A 22,509-nucleotide genomic window follows, 5' to 3' on the forward strand; every position below is an offset into this window, starting at 1 on the left:
ACGAAGGTACACGAACAACATGTTCCCTCGTCGTGCTTTTGTCGCACAGGCGGAATTGTGTATCCGCTCTCTACACCTCCTCTTTAATCTATTCAGTATTCATGCATCATCGGGCAATATAGAGAGAATGGTCCACCGTCTTGCGACAGGGAGAATATGATGCATCGTTACATTCTATACTTTTGCAGCTATAAACGTAGCTTCTTATGGGGAGGAGAAAATTACACACAAATAGGACGTTGGAAAGAAAGTCAAGTTTAAATAAAAATAATAAAACACACGCGTTTGTATGTAAAAAAGAGACACGAGAGACTTGACGAGCTTGAAGCTGTAAGAATTTATGCTCCGTGCATAAAGTCGCGATCGATCGAGAGAAATCCGAATGCGCTGCAAATGCCGTTCCGTGCAGACTGTTCGTCTACGAGCTGAATATCAATTTCCGTTGCGTGCAGCGGACAGCCGTTCTACCGTTCTCTGAAATTTGGCAGCTCGTAATACGGATAAATGCCGGAAACTATATCATTAGAATCCCGTCGATTACGCTCGCCAATTGGCATGTCCAGGATACGAGGATGCGGAAAGGCGGAACGGTAGTTCCACTGATTATCATAGTCCAGACGAGAGGACTCGGCAATGGAACTACTACAGAAATCGAAGCGACCCATATGGTCAAGGTTACTCGGGCCGGTATCCTTACGATCGAACGGGATCGCAGGACGAGAGGTATCCTGACAGCGGCGGCGGCGGCGGCGGCGGCGGCGGCGGCGCGTCAGGTTTCGGGATCGACGAGAACCGACCGGGCGGTTATCCCGATAGTCGCGGCGACGGATATTACGACACATACAGCGGTAATTAGTCCTAACTATGTTAACTATCACGAGCTACACAGCGCGCCCATCCCCACTTTTGAGTTTGCCCTGAGCGTTCTACGCGAACTCGCTCTATCCCTTTTCTATCTATCAAATTACCCTACTAACATCTTCCATCGTTCGCGACAATCTTCCTACAGGTGCCGGCGACAGCGAACGAGGAGGAGGAGGAGGAGGAGGAGGAGGAGGCTCTTACCATCGTGGCCGCGGACAAGGTTCCGGTGATGCTCACGGCGGCAGAGATCCTTACTCGAACTACGATACCGAAGGCGATCGCGGCACAAATGCTGCGGATCCTTACGGCCGAGGATCACCAGACTCCTATGGCAGTCACAGAACCGGCGAATCCTACGGTCGTGGAGGCGGGAGCGCTTACGGACGCGGAGGTGGTGATGCTTACGGTCGCGGAGGTGGCGGCGATGCTTACGGCGGTGCTCGCGGTGGTGGCTATAGTGGCGGTTATGGCGGTTATGGCGCCGCCGGAGATAACGAAAATTACCCGAGCAATTACCAGGCGGTACCGATGCCGGGAGCAGCACGAAACTGCACGGGATCTGGATGCTGCGTGCCCAAGTGCTTCGCCGAGAAAGGATCGCGGGTTGGTTCTCGAGGATCGACAATAAAATGCCCGGGCGATCGTTAAGATTTCTGGAGAATCGCGGCTGTTAACAGCTATATTTTATCCGTTGCTTATTATCGCCAATAACATTCTTGTAATCTCTACACGATATCTGAGGTGTCTCGAACGCGAGCAACGCAATGGATCATTAATTCATCGCAGTATTCTTACTCAGGGACCACCTGGAATATTAGGACCGCAGGGTCCCAAGGGACAGCAAGGATTTCCAGGAACAGAAGGTCTTCTAGGACCCAAAGGACAGAAAGGAGATCCCGGTCCACAGGGTCTACCCGGTATCAAGGGTGACAGAGTACATATCTTTCACTTTCGCATAATTATGATCGTGTTTTATATTAAAATATTTCTCGAGAGACAATGTTGTTTTCATTCAAGGGCAAAATGGGTATGCCCGGTTTCCCCGGTATAAACGGTGTACCGGGAGTACAAGGACCTCCGGGGTCAACTGGTTTGCCCGGTCGTGATGGTTGCAATGGAACGGATGTAAGTACTGTATTTACATATCGTGAAATACGTAATATTCTATATTTGTATTTTATTAATTTAGTACTTTACTCGATATCTAATTTATGCTTAAAAAGATCTTGAAAATATATGAAAGATGTGATAATTGTATAACTACACTCGAGAATATCTGCGATAAGATTACGACGATGTTGAAGGGTTTCGTCAAACTTGCGATATACGTTATTATTAATGTTAATTTATATCAGGACAACGAAATGTGTGTAAGTCAAGCATACAATGCGTGTCTTAGGGCGCTCCCGGACGCAAAGGTATTCATGGAGAATCAGGACCTCGCGGTCTTCCAGGCACACCTGGTCCTAAAGGAGAAAAGGGTCAACCAGCGTATGCCGGATCATTCCCGGTGGGGCAGAAAGGTGAACCTGGCATGGACGGGGTGAGAGGTCCCCCAGGTCCGCCTGGTTTACAGGGAGATCGAGGTTCGTCTGGTATAAAAGGTGAACGAGGTCCTTACGTGAGTATCGCTCAGATCCATCGAGTCTAGATGTTCTTTTTTGTTTTTATTTCATTCGAATCATATTTACGATGCTGTGTGTACATTCAGGGTGCTTCTGGCATACCAGGACCAAAAGGAGAAAAGGGAAACATGGGTCTGGGATTCGAAGGATTGAAGGGAGACAAAGGTCAGAAGGGAGAACCAGGACCTCCAGGCACAACCGCGCCTATCATGCCGTTCCAGGGTGTTAGAGAAGTTACAGGTCCGCAAGGAGAATCAGGACACAAAGGAGACAAAGTATGTAAGAGAATATTATCGATCTTCTTGTGCTTGTGCGGCATCGTTTAACTGGAGTGGCCTTCAGGGTGAAATGGGACCGGAAGGGCAAAAAGGAGAGCCAGGTTTTATAGGTGATCATGGAATACCCGGAGGATCCGGTCAGAAAGGAGAGAAAGGTCTCCCGGGAGCACCGGGTATTCGTGTAAGTACATTGAAATTAATAACTTTTATAATTTAAACGAAACTACTTGTGACGTTATTAATTAATCTAAATGCTAAATGCTAAAGTGTACGAAATTATTCGTAGATTGATCGAAATAATTTATTATTTTTTCCTTGGATTCAGGGCAGAGATGGTTTCTCTGGGCCACCCGGACCACCTGGACGAAAGGGTGATCGAGGTATCGATGGGTTGGAGGGACTCTCCGGGCGTCCAGGTAAAAAAGGAGAACCCGGTCGAGACGGACCGATGGGAGTCGCAGGATTACGAGGACCTCCTGGACCACCAGGAGTAAGTTTCAATTGCAAGATTTTAATGAAACAATTGTCATGAAATTCTTCTTTAATATAATTATTACATTGAATATTATGTCACAGGGAGGCAAAGGAAGACCAGGTCCGCCAGGACCGAAAGGACCGCGAGGTTTTCCAGGAGCTACCGGACCGCGAGGAGCAGACGGTTACTCAGGAGATCCAGGACCAAGAGGTCCTATAGGAATACAAGGAGGTCCCGGATTACCTGGAATTCCAGGTCCGGAAGGTTTACCGGGCGAAAAAGGCGTAAAAGGTGAGCCTGGCTTAACTGGATTCCCAGGAGGCGCAGGACCACGTGGCTTTGACGGACCTCCTGGACCAGCGGGACCACGAGGACCACTAGGAGAAAAAGGATTGTCAAGGATGGTAAGTACATTTAGTTCAATTTCGTCGTTTCACTCTTTCACACAACCGAAATATCGCTTAAAAAATAGCGAATTATCATATCGTGTTGTAGGGACCAAAAGGATTGGACGGACTGCCCGGTTTGGACGGAGAGAAGGGTCAAAAGGGAGAGCGGGGTTACCCGGGTGTCCGAGGCAGACCAGGGGACTCTCTAGACGGTATTCCAGGAGCACCGGGCTTGCCGGGTGAGCCTGGAGAACCAGGAACGGCAGGAAGAGACGGCACACCAGGACTTCCGGGAATGGTCGGAGAGAAAGGAGATATTGGTGGTCGCTGTCAGGATTGTTTACCTGGATTACGAGGTGCTAAAGGAGATCACGGTGCGGACGGTATTCCAGGACTTACGGGACCTCGAGGACCACCTGGAGAACGCGGTTTCCCCGGAGAAGCTGGAATGGATGGGCTACCAGGAGCAATCGGACCCCCAGGACCTCCAGTATGTCCATAATATTTCCTTTTTTACTAACTTGTTCTTTAAATTTTGCTGATATTATTTTGTGATTAATTATGTGATAATATACATAAAGTGATTGTTTTCCGATAAAACTTCTCTGGATTCCAGATAGCGCATAATTTTTTATTTAACGCGTGAGGAACTCTGGATAGCGGATAAATAAATATATATTAGATATGTATTATCCGTGTATATCCGCGTATACGCAATCGTGAAATGTTAAATAAAAACAAGTATATCAATTTTTCAATAAGGGAAAAGATGGTATACCGGGTGCTCCAGGACCTCAAGGAGAACCTGGAACCCCAGCAACAGTCACATGGAACATGCTTAAATTAGAGAAAGGTGATAAAGGTGCGCGTGGCGAGTTTGGTCGCCAAGGACCGCCAGGTCCAGAAGGAGCTCCGGGGGAGAAAGGTAGACCCGGATTCGAAGGTTTTCCAGGACTTAAAGGAACTCCGGTAAGAGACTATCTTTGAAAGTTACCAATATTTATTACGAAGAAAGATTCTCTCTTTTTCATTTTAATTTATAAATTCGTCTTTCTCAGGGAGACCGCGGCTTTCCTGGACAAGATGGTGTTGCAGGAAAACCAGGTATTCCTGGACGTAAAGGAGAAAAAGGGTTAAGTGTGAAAGGTGAACCCGGAGAGGCAGGTCGACCAGGTTCTTCAGGACAGAAAGGAGAGCCTGGACTGTACGGACAAAAGGGTGAACCTGGTGAGATATCGTTAATTTTTTTTACTTTCGAATTATTTAAAATTTTTGAAAGATATTTATTCATAAATTGGCTTACTGGTATCTCTAGGTCAATGTCCGTCACTTTACTTGCTGAAGGGTTTCAAAGGCGATCGAGGTTTAACTGGCGACAAAGGAGAACCTGGACCTCCTGGTCTAGACGGAATACCCGGAGATAAAGGATTGCAAGGTTTCGCGGTGCGTAAACTTATGACAGAATAGTCCGACGGAAAATTTAAATTTTACAAAAGCTACATCTCAAGTTTTACATATAATGCACAAATATAAATAATTTCTATATATAATTATTTAAGCTTTTAGTTCCAAAATAATATTTTAGAAGATGTTTTGAAAACAACCAACGATAGTACAATTTATTTACGAAATGACATAATTTCGTGATAATGTCGCAATCTAAAAACAGGGTCCACCTGGCCCGCTTGGTCAAACTGGTGCCCCTGGTCCTGTTGGTCCACGAGGTTTACCAGGTCCACGCGGTGACAAAGGCAACATGGGCCCTATGGGCTTCCCGGGAGAACCTGGTCGAGAAGGACCTAGAGGATTCCCAGGTGCACCAGCACCGAAGGGTGATAAAGGAGAGGCTGGTATATCAGTCAAGGGTAGCCCCGGTCTACCAGGTCCTCCGGGTGAAAAGGGAGAAAGAGGTCTTCCCGGACCACCGGGTAAAGAAGGTCCAGATGGTTATCCGGGATTGGCAGGTTTATCCGGAGAGAAAGGAGACATTGGTGCGCCGGGAATAAACGGTTTGCCTGGAGCACCTGGTGAGCGAGGAGACACCGGTCTGGTCGGTCCTCCTGGTCCCCCAGGTGTTGCCGGTATTCCAGGAGCCGACGGCAGCAAAGGTAACATATATATCTGTCGCGATTTTTGTATCGCTGACACTTTTTCATTTTATATATGAATATTCCAAGTTACTTCAAAAAGTTTTTTTTTTCTAATCGAAATGTCATCGATTGGTTTTACTAAACGTATTAATAATCTTCCGGAACGATTGCTTGATTCGCAGGTGAGCCAGGATTACCGGGAGAATCTGGTAGAGCGGGTCTTCCAGGATTCCCAGGCACGAAGGGTGATCGTGGTGAACCGGGTATCGACGGACCGAAAGGATACCCTGGTAGACGAGGTTTACCCGGCTCCCCAGGTATACCTGGTGCGGAGGGTGCACCAGGTATTAAGGGAGAACGGGGTGATAAAGGTTCACCAGGTTTCCCTGGATTGCCTGGTATGGAAGGAAAGCCTGGTCGTCCAGGTATAGCTGGACTGAAAGGAGACATTGGACTACCTGGAGTGCCTGGCTTACCAGGACTTGTCGGTCACGATGGACCTAAAGGTGACATCGGTCAACCTGGTTTGCCGGTGAGTATTCTCATGATTGTATCAATAACTTGGTAATAAAGTTACGCCTACGTTTACACGGATATCAGAAATGTCTTTATATAATCTAATCTATCATAGCTAATATATCATATTATATCTGATATTTCATTATGTAATCAGGGAAGGAAAGGAGAACCAGGTCAAGTTTCAGAGAAAGGACAGAAAGGTGAGCCTGGAATGCCCGGAATACGAGGTCCCCAGGGTCCTCCTGGTCGAGATGGAATCGATGGTGCAAAGGGTGAACCTGGCGAACCAGGTATCGGTCGTGACGGAAGACCCGGATTGAAGGGTGAACGAGGCATTCCAGGTCTGGATGGAACGCCAGGATTCCAAGGTCAAAAGGGTGACACTGGTGTACAAGGATTTCCTGGAATGAAAGGCGACTTGGTATGTGTGCATTTATCTTTTATAATTATTTTAATAATTTTAGATATTAACAAAATGTCATAGTATTATTTTCTTTTGTTATTATTATTATTATATTTGTATTTTTGTTAACAGGGTGCACCAGGTGTGCCTGGAGAATTAGGACCGCCCGGCATAGATGGAATACCTGGCGAAGATGGCGATCTCGGACCATCAGGACCGCCAGGTTTCCCCGGACTTGATGGTGAAATGGGACCCGCTGGTCGACCTGGACTCGATGGTGTCAAAGGAGACCGCGGTATACCAGGTATGGAAAATCAATTATTACAAGTGTACTTTATCGCACTTGTTTGCAATAAAAATATGAAAAGGCCCGTTTGACGAAAAGCTAAAAGTTTAAGTTGAGTTTATTTTATAGTTGAATAATTGTCGAATCTTAGGAATCGTTGGATTGCCCGGTATTTCGGGAGCACTCGGAGAAAAGGGTGACCGCGGCCCTCCGGGACCAACAATACAGATCAAGGGTGAAAAGGGTGAACCAGGTATCCCTGGATCCCCTGGCCTTTCTGGAGAAAAAGGAGATCGAGGCGTGGAAGGTATCGCTGGATATGATGGCGAAAAGGGTGACAGAGGTCTACCTGGATCTGAGGGACAACCAGGACCTCATGGTGCGCCTGGTCCTAAAGGTATGACCATTTTATTTAAATAAAATAATTAGAATGAGAAAGTTTTGTCCCGAAGAACTAATCAAACGATAAATTTGCAAATTTATCAGCACACATTTTATACTTCGTATAGGTGAATACGGACCTGTCGGTGTTCCTGGTTTCCCTGGACTTGCGATAAAGGGCGAGAAAGGTCTACCAGGTTTGTTGGGTAAACATGGTAGAGACGGTTTGCCAGGACGACCCGGAGATAAGGGTGAACGTGGATTACCCGGATTGCCTGGACCGAAAGGAGATATCGGTCCTTATGGGCCGGTTGGACCGCAAGGTGAAAAGGGCGAATCAGGACAACAAGGCTTAACTGGAGCACCAGGACGTGATGGGGCGTCAGGTTTGGATGGTGCACCAGGATTACCTGGTGAAAGAGGTCAGAAGGGTGATCAAGGATCGCCTGGATTGTTCGGTGCTCCAGGACAAAAAGGAGAACCCGGTCTTTCAGGTGAAATTTCAACATGTTAAGTCATTCATAGATGTCTGAATAAAATTATTATTGCAAATACATATTTATCTTTCTCTATATTAAAAAGACAGATGGAATCATTCATAATTGACTTTAGAAAAAAATAATAATGGGCAACAACATGACTGTTGAATCGTTGAATTCTCAGGACCAAGTGGACTGGATGGACTCCCAGGGGAGAAGGGCGAGAGAGGTTGGGATGGTTTGAATGGTCCACCTGGATCACTTGGTGAGAAGGGTGATAGAGGATATACCGGTGTTGCCGGTCTGATTGGTGCTATCGGCTATGTGGGTCAAAAGGGTGAAAAGGGTGATGACTGTATCGAGCCACCAATGGGACCTAAAGGCGATCGTGGATATCCAGGTATATTTATCACCAGACATACGATTTTACGAAGAAAAGAATACTTGTAAAAATTCAATATAACCTTAACAACAATATGTATGTGATAAAATGTAAAGGAAAAATGTGACACCAATCAAAATAAGGTACATTGTATATGCACACACAGAAGGATGCGCATTATACACAAGTATTTTCGATAATTCAAAGTGCACCGTGATACTTTTACCGTGATATCGATCTTAAATACGTAAATCTGCAATATTGTTTATTCGATGCATCAATGCGCTAAAAATTGCGGACATAAACTTTCTCGTAGGACCGAACGGACCGTCTGGCCCGCCGGGAGAAAAAGGACTCCCAGGTCCACCGGGCTTCCCCGGCTTGGACGGGATCAAAGGTGCTCAAGGTATTACTGGCCCACTTGGACCACCTGGTTTGCCAGGTTTGCCCGGACCGGTTGGCGCGCCCGGTTTATCGGGTCTTCAAGGTCCAGTCGGTGTGCCTGGACTTATCGGCGAGCCTGGTGCACCATGCGAAGCGACACCTGATTATCTTACCGGTATCCTTCTGGTCAAACACAGTCAAAGCCAAGACGTGCCGGGCTGCGAGCCAGGACATATCAAGCTCTGGGAGGGATACAGTATGCTGTATACCGATGGCGACGAGAGAGCGCACTCCCAAGACTTGGGTGAGTTTATCGGCAAAGAAAAAGAAAGTTTTGCGCTTTCTAATTACGAAATTAATAGTATGATTTTAAAATAGCTGTAAATGGGAAGCTTTTTTTTTTATAATGAAACGAGATCTTAAATATAATCTTACTCCTTTTTCGTTTTCCGCTTAATATTGTGAAAAAAAAATGAAGAAGATACTGTGCAGAAGGATTTCCATCTTCAATTATAGGCGTTGTTATAATTTACTCGGGATTAATTTTGTGAATGACCTTCTGACCCATACCTGTTATGGACATAATTTAGTAGAGAGAGAGAGAAAGAGTAGATTTGTCTCGATTATCTGGATTAAATTGTCACGTGTGACATTATTGCGCATTAATAGACGATTAAATTCATTATTCAGTGAGTTTATACGCAGCGAGCCACATATTTTTGCGCGCTTACTGGCTGTTTAGCGCTTATTAAGCCAACGCATATTTGCGCACCGATAAATGTAGAGTCATTCTTGTTTTTCCTCCGTTGCGACTGCGATCGATGCAAAATAATATGACTTGTTGATCTCAAATCGACGGAGAAATTATAATAATGATGGCGAGTCAGCGCAGCATACGCGCGGTTTCATTTTTTTTTCCTTTATGTATGCGCGCACTTATCTAACTCGTCCTATAAATTATCACGAAAACAGGTTATGCTGGCTCATGCGTACGAAAGTTCGCGACGATACCCTTCCTGTTCTGCGACGTCAACAACGTCTGCCATTACGCTAGTCGCAATGATCGCTCCTACTGGCTGTCGACCAATAGTCCAATTCCCATGATGCCCCTCGAGGAGTCGGCGATAGAAGAATACATCTCCAGGTACGACCGAAGGATATTCACTATGCATACACGTCGTCGAGATATTTATCGCGGCCGCAAAAGAAAGAGCGCTGCATTCCTCGGGAGAGAACAATTACGGCGGTGGAGTCGTGAGGCGACGCAGAAAGACCCCTATCAGACGCACGATAAATTGGTAGTCAGATTTTTCTCGGCGAAAAATTTGCAGCACGGCACGCTAGTCTTTAATCTTCGATATTAACTGCCGCGGCGGCAATTCAGCTGTTTTATTTCTACGAAGATCGACGCGACAATTACTCGAGAAGAAAACAAGGCTTTGTTATTACGCTTCTTCATCCGCACCCTTCAAATCAAATTTGTCTAATAATTTCTTTCCGATGAATTTTTAAAGTCCGCGGCGGAAATACACTGTCGAGTAGATGATCGGCAAACGACGATTTAACGCGGATTGTGCGAGATTCCATAAATAACACCTAATTAATAAACATAGCACGAGTTGATATTAGTTATTCTGTGCCGAAATCTGACACACATATGTACGTGGAACCATCTCTGAATTATTAATCAGGTCTGTTTTCTTTTTTGCGTCATATAGAACTTGCCAACACGTCGTCGATACTAGGCGATTTATTCGCGTGTGGGTTTTACCTATCACAGATAACTGTAACGATTCACGATTTCTCTGGTAGGTGCGTGGTGTGCGAGGTTCCAGCTAACGTGATAGCGGTACACAGTCAAACGATAAGCATTCCAGAATGTCCGGCGGGATGGACCGGCCTTTGGATCGGTTATAGTTTTCTCATGGTGAGTAATTTTATTTATCGGGCCATCCGTCGTAATATATGCCAGCCAACCCCGAACGTTCATTTCGCCGATTGATGTACGAGATATGACTACGCGAAGCAATTCTTCAGAAAGCCGCGTGCTTATGTAATGGCGGATGTTTAAAAATTGCGCATCGCTCTATACGGTGATATGAATAATTGAATTCATTACAACATGCGTGAAAAAGCCTGTCTTCATCTCTTTCCGCGACCTCTTTACACGACCGTCTCTCCTTCACTGACACTCGACTTCACGAATCACCTCGGATTTGCTACATGGAGAGATCGCATCAATCATATTCGAAATAAGGCAAACTTTCATCGCCGCGACCTGTCATCGAGCAAAGATTGCCTCCGCCGCGAGAGATCCATTTTACGCCGAAGACGCCCACCCTTCATTAGAATTTTATAGCACTTTGACGAGGACTTTTGAGTAGCACAGTGGCGACGAGCCGCAGTTTCCAATACTTCAATTAAACGAGAAAAATATGGATTTGAGTCTGATCCCGCTCGGTCGAACGTCACAAATCGTAAATTGTGCACGCTCAGCACACTCGAGTGCTCTTCCTGTCTCTCTCTCTCTCTCTCATCGACTGAACCTCCTCGCGAACCTCGTTTCAGCACACCGGCGCAGGTTCCCAGGGCGGCGGCCAGTCCCTGTCGAGTCCTGGCTCCTGTCTGGAGGACTTCCGCGCCACACCGTTCATCGAGTGCAACGGCGCCAAAGGACACTGCCATTACTATACTAATCAGTACAGCTTTTGGATGGTAACTATAGAAGACGGTCAACAATTCAGGAGCCCCGAGAAACAGACCCTAAAGGCGGGCAATCTTAGGTCCAGAATAAGTCGCTGCCAAGTTTGTATAAAGAATACGTAAAACTACGCGCGCCACACACACACACACACACACACACACACACACACACACACACACACACACACACACACACACACACACATACACACGCAGAGACACACGATACACACCTACCCACTCAGCCAGACACACAACATACGCACGCACGCACGCACAGGTATACGTATACGCGTATAAACGACACACATTTCTTCCCTTTTCCGTTTTTTTACACGGGAACAGAAGCGAAACTCTCATTACGAGTATAATGAGCAGGGTATCGGAGCCGGAGACGGTGATTCCGTCGAGTTCTCGAATTCCGAATCTCTCTCGACGCGCGAAAATGATCTCCATGTTTACACGAGACGACGGGAAACGTGACGATTCGCTCGAGAGATACATTTTACCACAGCACGGAAAATAGAGCCCGTCGAAATTACGACCGGTTTCGCCCCCTGATAACAAGGAAGAAGAGAGCGGTAACGTCTCGCGATGGAACGACGGAACGGAAGTTCAGAGGACTCGCTCGATCGACGTGTCGACGACGTCGAAATAAAGAGAGAGACGCGTCCTTCCTTCCCTCGTGATCCTTCCACTTTTTCCTCTCTCTCTCTCTCTCTCTCTCTCTCTCTCTCTCTCCCCCTCTATATACCTGGTGTGTTTCGTAACCACGTCTTATCTTCGTTATTCCTGCCCGACTCTCCTTCTTGCTCCTCACTGTCTCAACGTCTCCGTCCTCGGTAACTTCTTTTTCCCGAGAGCCATCCTCCTCGCTCGTTAGCCGCCCTTTCATCTTCTCCGCGAACGCTGCCTCTTTCGCCATATGTGTTTCTTTTTATTTTTATTTCTCTCTCTCTCCTTTTTTTTTTTTACATGTATAACTATTCAAGCAAATGCCTCTAGCGCGTACTCTCTTTTAGCATGTAAAATAATATATATTTATATCTCTCGTATTTGAAGTCTAAGTTTATCGTACTCTACCACGGACACTGCCCATATCCAATATGGCACATTTTACGTATTGTATATTAATATAAATGATCTTAGCCTGGTAATCGTGTGACGCCAAATATTTAAATGAATAGGTATTTTGCTACGTAGCTAATAAAATTCTATTTTCAAACTTCACTGGCTCATTCGTACTCGTCTACATCTCCGATCCTGAAATAGTGAGTAAGCGAGCGCATAATAGTACGTAATATGCGAGTGCATATCCGAGATCACGTTGGAACGATCCTCCGAGTCGTTCGATTTTTCCCGTCTCCGTTGAGTGTCCCCTTCTCTCCTTTTTGCGAATATAACGCGCAGGCATACAAGAGAGGAAGAATGTAATTAACTTAATTATATGAAATTATACTTTTTACACACGCTAACTGTAACTCCTGTGTCTGTATAATTGTGTAATGCTGAGGAGACTTTTACGTCTCGGTTGATATTTGTTTTTTCTACTGGGCGAAAAAGATTGTATAAAATATTTTTAACTGGACGAAATACTAGAGAACATTATAACGCAAATGTGAATATAATAGTTCGAATGAGAAATAAAAAAATACGTTGTGATACAAGGACAAAGGTTTGGATATTACTCTGTATTCATGCTGCCTGCGGTCGGCTTTTAGTCGACGGAATAATCAAAATTTCTTTCGCGTTCGTTATTTTATCGAATTTTCAATACTTCACGACGTACAACGCCGCGTTCGCTCCGCTATTTACAAAAAATACACCGTGACCGGTGACACTGTTATTTTTAAATGCACGAGTTATCGATGAAGGTTCAATTCTTAACGAGGTGTACCGGACGATGTTGATGCCGCAATTGCAGAATGTACCGCACTAATGCCTCATTCGTACATTACGCGCGAGGACTCTCGCGCAGCAGAGAAAGATACGTGTCGAGGTCCCCCCCGGTTTAATCTCACGTTCTTTTTATTTGTTTCACGTGACTGACATGCTTCTCGAGAAGGGAAAACCTGGTAAACATTTTGGTCCATTTTGCGCGCAGGCAGGTGTTACGAGAATTACCGGATAAATTCAAGCTCGTTCATGTTAACGCGCTCTGTTTCAGAACGCTCGCACTGGGATCGGGAAAAAAAGAAGGGATAAGTCTTGGCATGCGGAATGCACAAACTCGCACACTCGCGCAACGTAAGCTCGTGACAACGTGTTTGTTGTAAATTATTAACACTTAATCCGTAGCCAGTAGCTGAAGCGATACCGTCGATCGTATCGCGAGGAAGAGCGATTTTTTTCTCGAGGTGTGTCCTCGAGATTTTGCAGGGCACTGCCAGAAATTTCGCGCGTCTCGGCGTCGCCGATAAAAGCCCTGCGACGGAAAATACAGAATTTATTTCAAATTGATTTTCGCGCGTGCAATGTACACCCGCGGCGGTGCATAATTTTCTGCAAGAATTCTCCGGATTACAGGTTCATATTGATCCGTTAATTTCATACGCGTTTGCGTTAGTTCGCGAATGGGTAAAAGGGTCGACCGAGCGTGTATCGATTACTGTTATAAATGCCTTTTGCACCACACACACACACACACACACACACACACACACACGATCTAATTGAAACACGCGGCGGAAGAAAGTGTGCTTTAACGGCACTATTCGTAGCAAACATTTTCCCGGGGTCCTTTACTCCTGATATATAATTACTTCAAGACTTTAATTGAATCCCAGAAGCGTTTCACACGGAGCGACCGTTTTATCGCTGAGAGAATGAAAGAGAAATTTATTCTCTCTAATCACTACGCTGGAGTGGAGTTTATTTTGCTCGTGCGGCAACGGCCGACGCCGCGTATATTCTTTTCTATTTCTCCCTTTCTTATCGTACTTATTAAGTACTATAGAGCGATAATCGCCGTGAAAATTCGTCGGCACGAAGATGCGAGGCGCGTGCGTATGCATACAGGGTGGCTCGCGGAAGGCGCGTCTCGATAATAACGGCCGCCTTTCGCCGATATTCAGCCGTCGGAAATTAAATTCAAACAATGTTAAATACTTTCATAATCGGTATTTTTTAAACTCTTTCTTTTCTAATTGGGAGTGTGAATTCGAGAGATTCCGTCGAGTTCCCCCCCCGGCCGGTGTGAAATTAATTTTTAATCAATACCAAATCCGTAAACTTGGTGTATTAATGGGATTCTCTGTTTCAAAAGTCTGTCGTGCGAAGAGATTTTTGCGGTGAAACTTTCGACATAAAATTTGCCTTAAAAGATCTGTGGAAAAAAAAAACCTCGAAGTTCCACCGAGCCAACCTGTACGCATCGTCGCCGTCGGGTAGACGTCGTCACACGCGAGGCGACGCTGTTCTCTCGTGCCACACGCGAGCGAAATCATCAACGCGATTTTCGCGGCGATTTCACGCGTACGCTCAAACGTCGTCTCGTTATGGCAATCTGTTGTTTGCGAGAAGAAAAATCGTTAGCGCGCGCGCGCGCGCGCGCGAAAGTCGCGAGATACTTTAAAGTTTCGCTGTCTTCCCGGTCGGGAAAGTTCCGGCGCACACGGAAGTCGCCGCAAGAAATTGATCAAGATCAATGTCACTCAAAGGCCTTCAGCTTAGCCTTTAATTGGTCCGCGAAAAGGCATTTCAAGGGTCCTTTGGAAGTTTCTAACTCGGGAAACATCGTCCCGAGCTGCGTAATCCTGCCTGTTACTCCGGCATGAATGTGATCGAGGGGCAATTTGCCCGCTGGAAAACGGAGGGTTGATCAGAAAATCTTCGGCATACGGCGACGGAAGAAGGCGCGAGCGAGGGTGAACGCGAAGTGTCGCGCGCGCGTTTCCTTCCCAGCGGCCGAGATCGTCGCTCGATTCATTAGCATATGTTTTCTTTTCGCGCGCGAACAACGCCGCCGCCTCTCACTCCCGCGTGTCTGTTACAGACACGAGTTCGTTCGATCAAGTATGAACGAACGGCCTCATCGTTGAATGGCGCCACGGGGACTGAATCGAAGCGCGGTGCACAATGCTGCGCGCCCGTAATGCACGCGCGGCCGGTATTCTTTCGCGGCAGAGTTTCCGTCGAGATACTGCGACATTTCCTCGCGCATATATCAACCCGAGCCCCGGACGGTGTTTTGAATGTTCCAAAATACGATACGCGACACGCGAAAGCGCCGTGCAGCCGCGGAGTGCTCGAATTTATTCGCAAAATGGATGACTTTCGACACGCCACCCTTATGCCGATATTGTTTATTTGCATGGGGTTTTATATATCTACTGTAAATAAATAAATAAATAAATAAATAAATAAATGAATGCACACATATATACCTATTTGCTTTTAAAAATGTACACAACGCAATAATAGTTGTATTATGTGGACTTTTCGCTCTCGCGATTTTGCAATCAGTTTTCAAGTCAAAGAGAAGTTTGCACGCGCGATATCGCGCGAGCTTGATACCGCAGAATTTACTTCGCTGATCAGTCGAATCCGCCCCACCGATTAACATAAACAATTAACATAAAGTCGTGGCGGCGCTGATCCACTTATAAAATGAAAAAAGAGAAGAAAAAAATTGCGCACGACCGGACGTGCAAGTGCGACGTAGATTTCCTTGTTTTCTTGTTTTTTTTTTTCAGTGATACACTTAACCTCGTCCCGTTCACTGTTCGAAGCACTGTTGCAACCTTGTTTTGCTACCCATTCCACCCGCTGGAAAGAAATCGAGCGACGCGTAGCTGGGATTTGTAACAACGATGTTAATTTCCCGTCGTTTAATGCGCGCAATCTGCTGCATATTTACAGCTGAATCGACACCGTCGATGTATCGACGTGCGCGCGTACAGCACGTACCCGAAATCATTTTATATCCGCGCGAAGATAAAATGGTGTTCGATTGTGCGTAAAAGCGTCGACGGAGATGACACCTCGGAACACACGAGCGCTCCGCTCAAATACGCACGAAAGTGGCGATTTCCTCGCGGCGTGTGTTCGTGCTTTTTTGTTCTTTTTCTTTTTCACACAAATTCAAATTGATACGAGATTATCGAGTCGCCGAATCGGCGTTGATACATGTGTGTATACGCGCGCGAGCGAATGTTACGTGAACATCGTCATTATTATTCATTCGTTCGGCGCGGAACGGCGCGTGCTACGTTCGCGGAATGTAAGCTTTGGCTTATACGCGAGCGCGGTCGTACGCTCCGAATAAGCGTATTATCACTAATCATACCTGGTCTCGCGCAGGGCGCTTTCAAATTCGCGCCGTGACACACCGTCTTCGCGTATAATGACACGTGCGGCAACTCCCTCCCTCCCCCCCCCCGTTCTCGTCATTAGTCTGTGTCGTTGTACTTCGCACGAGGTGGGATCAGTTTTGCGAACGTGCGCGCGTCTCAGCAAGATTCCACTGTATAATTAACAACGAGGGGATCGGCACAGATCAGGCGAAAGCGCGGCCGACAGTCGATATCGTTCTCTCTCAAAGATCTCAAAGTGACTCGTCGAGTTTGGGATCAAAGGTGATAACAAAGTGCCGTGGGCACGCGCTTATGTTTCGGCCGTCAAGTAAATTACCGACTGAAAAGCTCGTAGACGGTGAAGACGCAGCGCCGAAACAGCGCCAAAATGACGTCAAAATGTTACGACGCTTGAAAAGTCGTACGAGGGACGTGGCTTTGTAACGAGTCGAGTTGCAGAGCTCGCGAACAAGCGCTGAATAATTTCGCCGACAAGAGCCGGCACACGTCAGTTTATTCAACAATGATCCGCGCTGGCGCAGGAGGAGAACCACTTTCGGCGGAAGCGCCGAGCGCCGCCCAGCGAGTCCTTTTGGGGTCAACGCGTTTAGCATAGAGAGCGGAGACGAGCCTCCGAAGAAGAGCCAACTGCGTTTCAAGAAATTAAAATCACGGGATAAATGAATATTTAGGCGGCTGGCTCTTACGAAAGATCGAAAGGGAACGGTGATGATGCCGTGCATCTCACCTCTCTTAACGTTCGTCCCGATAATGAGAGACGTTCAAGCTGATTCGAGCCGGGACGATGAACCTTGAAACGCACGGATTTTACAATAACCTCGCACGCTTCTACGCACGAGTCTGCCGTCTCTAAATTGCGTTTCTACGAGCTTTTCACCGTTAACAATGTACTCGATATATATACCGGGTGTTTCAGACCACCCGGGTCACTCGATTTTTTCGTTAACGCGACATCGTAGAGAAAAATATATTTCTGACAAAAGTTGTAGGGCTTCAGAGGATTCTATCTACTGACGCTATGAATTTGACCTTGGGATAACCTTGAAAAGTCCAGTCAAGATCAACATAAAAATCTTAAATGGATACCCCAATTTTTTATTACATCATCTTTTTCTAGCAATTAATTTGAACAACTTTTGTCTGAAACATTTTTTTTTTACCTAATACTTTTTGAGATTATTTAAGGAAAACTTGATAACTTTTTCAATATTTAACTCACGATATCTCGCTAACTCTTTGTCATCGGAAGAAAAAATGGTACTATATTTTTTTGCTCTATTTAGTCTCAAGAACATATCTTTACAGTAGCGCCCTGACTTTTGTTAACTTGCTGATTTTTGGAAATTTCAAAATCATCGAATTAATCAAATTCAGGGCGCTGATAAAAAATTCGGGGGGTTACCGTTTAAGATTTTTACGTTGATCTTGACTGGATTTTTTAAGGTTGTTCCAAAGTTAAATTCATAGCGTCGGTAAATAGATCCTCTGAAGCCCTACAACTTTTGTCTGAAATATTTTTCTCTACAATGTCGCGTTAACGAAAAAATCGGGTGACCCGTCTGGGTGGTCTGAAACACCCGGTATACCGCTGCGAACGCGTACAGTCGCAGTAGTTGAATACTGAATTATTGACACGAGTCTACGAAACTAGACGCGATATCGTCGCGAATGCGAATGAATTTCCATGGGTCGTTTGAGAAGAAAAGTCGAGGATCATTTGGACGACGAAAAGGGTTAACGCTCGACTGCAAAGTCTCAGCCGCATCTGGGGATCTTCGCGGGAGTGCCGTCAGCCGTTTGTAGCTGACGGTTTCATTCGCCTCGTCAGAAATGTTTCGTATTCAAGTATTCAGAAGAATATCGAGTAAAGGATTATTATTAATGCAAGACACCGAGAATTCGGGATTTGCGTGTGACTTCAACGTGGCGGTGTTAGCCGAGAGAGAGAGAGAGAGAGAAAGAGAGAGAACGGAGCGGCGGACCTCCATAGATTCAAAAGCAGGTAGTTTATCCTGTTATCGTTACACCCGTCTGCATATGTTGAATCTCTCGGCGGTTTTATCGTACGACGGAGAGCGCATTTAGCCGAACTGAATTTGATACCGCGGAGGGCGGCCGAAATAATCAGTACGGCCGGTAAGTACTTTTTCATTGGCTGTAAAGCCCGTGGTTGAAAGTTTACGAGTTTACGGGTCCGTTAAGTTTGCAGGTTGTAATTAAAAGTTCGCAAGCTCAATTAATATTGGCGACAGAGGAGACACGGGAGATACATTAAATTCTGATTAGCGATCGCCGATCAATTTCCCCGTCTCTTTTTCGTCGTAAATCATCCTTCTGAACATTCATGAGCTCTACTCCGCTCCGGCTCAATTTCCGCTGTTAATTGCGTAACGAAGTTCAACTGCGGATTGCAATTTTCAATTAGCGAGCGCTCTCGAAATTTTTATATTATTTTCCCGGAAGATAGCCTGCCCCCTTCCCCTTTCAGCCTCGTTGAAATAGCGCAATGATCGTCGCTCTCATATTCGATCGCGAGAGCTAGTCGGAGCGATATTTGCCAAAGCGATAATTCGTGAAAATTTATCGAGAGAGAGAGAGAGAGAGAGAGAGAGAGAGAGCAAAGCCGCGTGACAATGATCGCCGGAGCAAAGCTCTATTGAACTATAATCTATTTAAACGCGCCGCACGAAATTGTATCACGAAAATGGTGCCAATTTATGGACGCTATATGGCCGTAGCGGATATGTCAAACTGCGAGTCTTAACAAGTAAAAATGGCACAATACGGTAGAGATAACTGGACGAATAGACGTTTCGACGATTCCGAGCCAACCGAAAGTTCTACATTAAAAGGACCGACGCAAGAATCATTGTTCTGCTCGAGAGTGACGTTTATTCGCACGTTATTATTATTTCAATAATTATAATGACCGTCATACTTCATTAGGCGTGGAGAATTTTACACATATGTACGTGTCTCTTTTTTTCTCTTTCTCTCTCTCTCTCTCTCTCTCCGTATTACTTTACGTCTCTCGCCATCTCATTTCCGAGCGCGGTGATACTCTTACATTATGCTTGAGTAATACCGTCGCCGTGTCGCCGTTACTTTCCGTTCAAGATTCTTATTAGTGAGGAAAAGTCCCCGATGCGTATCTTTGTATCAACCGATAGACGTCGTAAGAAAGTTTATGAGGAGGGAACCTCAAAGAGCGCAGCGCCAAGAGGGGAAAAGAAGGAGCGAAGGAAGAGAGAGAGAGAGAGAGAGAGAGAGAGAGAGAGAGAGAGGGAGAGAGAGAGGGAGAGAGAGAGAGAGGGAGGGAGGGAGGGAGAGAGAGAGAGAGAGAGAGAAGTCCGTCGTAAAGGAATCCTACCGAGACCAGAGTGTTTAGCATAGCAAGAAGTCGAGCCTCCAACGAGCGCGGCCTTGGTTTGGCACACATGGCGTATCCCGTAAAATAGATTCGCGATACGCAAAATTCCATCTTGGCCCAGTCTCTCTCCGACACCTTGACAAAATTCGACGGAGAACATCGCGGAACCGGAGCCGCAACATTCCTCTCGAAATCCATTTCGTGAACCGAGAGAAGAGCAAGGAGGACGGGGTTAGCGGGGCGGGGGCTAGGCAAGCCTCGTTAAAGAGTCTTCGTCGCGCTTTAATTTAGTACCACCCAATAATTTTTCCTTTCCTTATCGCCTCTCTCGTTGAATCCGTGGGCGAGAGAGGGACGAGAGAGCGCTCATGATATTCCCGCCCTTGGTAGATTTTGACGTCCTGAATAGCTTTATCGTTGCAGCTTAGCTGCAACGCAATCTCCCGAGTGCGATGTAGCACGCGGGAACTGTAAAATGTCTTTCTTTGCTGGTCTTAGCTAATTCTCGGCGGCGGTGTGTAAAGTGCGAGCGCGCGCGCGCGCGCCAAGTGCACGGAGATTTTTCAATTCACGAGAACATTGTTTCAAACTCGAGGCGGGTATTTCCCTAAATTAGACGCGTAAGACGCGAGGCTCGTCGATCGTCCGAATGGTGTGCATAAAATGCACCGCGCTCAAGCCAGGTTTGCGCTTTTTGTCGCTTGCGTTTTTTCGTTGCGCAGGTTCGGACAGTCGATCCCGTTGGAGGAAAGATCGTGGATGAATGTGTCGGGTCATCGAATCGAACGAGCATTAAAGTCCCGGCTTAACGTTAATCGCGAACAACGGCACGTCCTGTATTTTTAGAAATTGCATTTTCGGCTGTCGATATTTACGACACCCTTAAGATGTCAGAACGACACCTCAGTGTGTCTTTGCAGGTCGTCTGCATGCTGGCTTCTTTCTCCGGTGACGCGCGACTCCGGCAAAACGAGAAAGCGCTTGGACAATGCCCGAAATTTATTTCAGACTTATCCTCTATCGCGAACGATTTGCATGCACCCGCGTATTTTTCTATGCCGACCAGGTGTCACTTTATACCCTACAAATCAACCATTATTGCTACTTCGTCCGATGGTGTCGTCTGATGGTCTACGATTTTTTAACGTCTGCTAAATAATCTCGATTTACTGGCCACGTAAGAACAACCATATATCGCAAGGAATCGCATCTTCCTCCTGAATATCCGACGATTTGCGTGCGATACGTAGGAGACTTCGCCGAGCACACGGCGCGTAAACACTTCTATTAAAGATCCCGCGATTTACGAGCAAATGTCGCAAAGCGGCTCGGAGATTGCGACAGAAAAGTTGAGCGGACACCCTGTCTGTGCGTTCTTGAAGTTAAAAAATCGCTTCTTTTTTCGCCGACATTTTGCAACGTAGAAAAATATCCATTGTCGTCACGCATAATCGGAGACCTTGCGCCAACTTGGTCGTCCGCAAAACTCGCCTCCTCGACAACTCTGCGGCCGGTCTCCGCGTGCGTTTTAATTGTTCACACGGACATTTATAATACATTTTCAACGGGCATACGGAGCGTCGCAGAGTCTGCATCTCGCCATTTTCATGGTAAATCTTCCAATAATTCTCAAGTCAGTTTTCCCGCGAAAGGGGATATTATTTGTCGCAACTTGTTAATATTCGACGCTAAACGCCTCGGCGATTAAACTTTGAATTTGGTTTTTGAGGGAGCGGCAAAGTTCGCGGAAATTTTTGCCGGTAATTATTAATCGCTGAATCGCACCTGAGAGTTTCTCGCTCGCGAAAAACTCGGCTCCAGCGCGGTGAAAGGGTCTTTCCTTAAAGTTAACGTCGGACGTTCCGCAACACCTTATATAGGGTGTAAGTATTAAACCAAATCTGTCGCACGATTTTCTCGCACGACTTCCTCGCTTCTCGCTTGATAGTCATGTTAAAAATCCGTTCCGTTTTTATCACTTTTATCAATACGCGGAGCCGTTCCGCTCGTTTGTTTCGACGTATCGAAAGTATAATACATAATTAGCCTCGCATATTTTTTGTGCTTTGATTATACAATATAAACGTTGGCATCAAAATACTATTAGAGCTGAAGCACTCGAACAATTCTTATCGTAGATTTATTCTATATTAATAAACGTCGCAGGTTTTAACTATATCTGTGTGCTTTACTTTTTCACACAGCCAAAGATGTCTATTTCGAAAACGTCGAAACAAGCGCGACGGCATCATGCCGTCGATGGACAGCAAAATATCGCACACGATATCTTGTCGATATCGACATTCCGAGCAATTTTCAAATTAATCATCCGCTCGCAGCTGTGTCACACGTCAAGACATACGACATAATCGTTAATATCGCGGATTTAACGGGAAGTATTGATTGTCTTTGTATAAATCTGTCCGCTAATACTCCGCATTCATTCCGATTTGGAGGCTTCATTTAATTCACACGCGCTGCCGTTATTTTACGGATTTACGATTTACGGATTTGCCCTTATATTTGCATTTTCCGATCGCTACATCCGGCATTCATTAAATTCACG

General features: G+C 45.9%; 1 protein-coding gene across 1 annotated transcript in view; it reads left to right on the top strand.

The window, feature by feature from the left end:
• Positions 1-12,552, top strand: part of Col4a1 (Collagen type IV alpha 1) — a 22,786-nt gene extending 10,234 nt beyond the window's left edge. The window contains exons 3-27 of the mRNA XM_011146709.3: positions 1-6; positions 564-848; positions 1,010-1,467; positions 1,664-1,798; positions 1,882-1,989; positions 2,264-2,485; positions 2,576-2,764; positions 2,832-2,948; positions 3,093-3,257; positions 3,344-3,646; positions 3,738-4,121; positions 4,394-4,600; positions 4,690-4,858; positions 4,947-5,074; positions 5,301-5,739; positions 5,904-6,253; positions 6,395-6,661; positions 6,776-6,947; positions 7,081-7,326; positions 7,439-7,804; positions 7,974-8,189; positions 8,488-8,859; positions 9,528-9,699; positions 10,368-10,482; positions 11,124-12,552. The exon at positions 1-6 is cut by the window's left edge and continues 154 nt beyond it. Of these exons, the coding sequence (XP_011145011.2) occupies positions 1-6; positions 564-848; positions 1,010-1,467; positions 1,664-1,798; positions 1,882-1,989; positions 2,264-2,485; positions 2,576-2,764; positions 2,832-2,948; positions 3,093-3,257; positions 3,344-3,646; positions 3,738-4,121; positions 4,394-4,600; positions 4,690-4,858; positions 4,947-5,074; positions 5,301-5,739; positions 5,904-6,253; positions 6,395-6,661; positions 6,776-6,947; positions 7,081-7,326; positions 7,439-7,804; positions 7,974-8,189; positions 8,488-8,859; positions 9,528-9,699; positions 10,368-10,482; positions 11,124-11,381 (5,849 nt within the window). The 3' untranslated portion in view covers positions 11,382-12,552. The remainder of the gene's footprint in view (positions 7-563; positions 849-1,009; positions 1,468-1,663; positions 1,799-1,881; positions 1,990-2,263; positions 2,486-2,575; positions 2,765-2,831; positions 2,949-3,092; positions 3,258-3,343; positions 3,647-3,737; positions 4,122-4,393; positions 4,601-4,689; positions 4,859-4,946; positions 5,075-5,300; positions 5,740-5,903; positions 6,254-6,394; positions 6,662-6,775; positions 6,948-7,080; positions 7,327-7,438; positions 7,805-7,973; positions 8,190-8,487; positions 8,860-9,527; positions 9,700-10,367; positions 10,483-11,123) is intronic.
• Positions 12,553-22,509: the final 9,957 nt, after the last annotated feature.

Source organism: Harpegnathos saltator, unplaced genomic scaffold (genome assembly GCF_003227715.2).
Source record: "Harpegnathos saltator strain DR-91 unplaced genomic scaffold, Hsal_v8.6 scaffold202, whole genome shotgun sequence".
Taxonomy (NCBI): domain Eukaryota; kingdom Metazoa; phylum Arthropoda; class Insecta; order Hymenoptera; family Formicidae; genus Harpegnathos; species Harpegnathos saltator.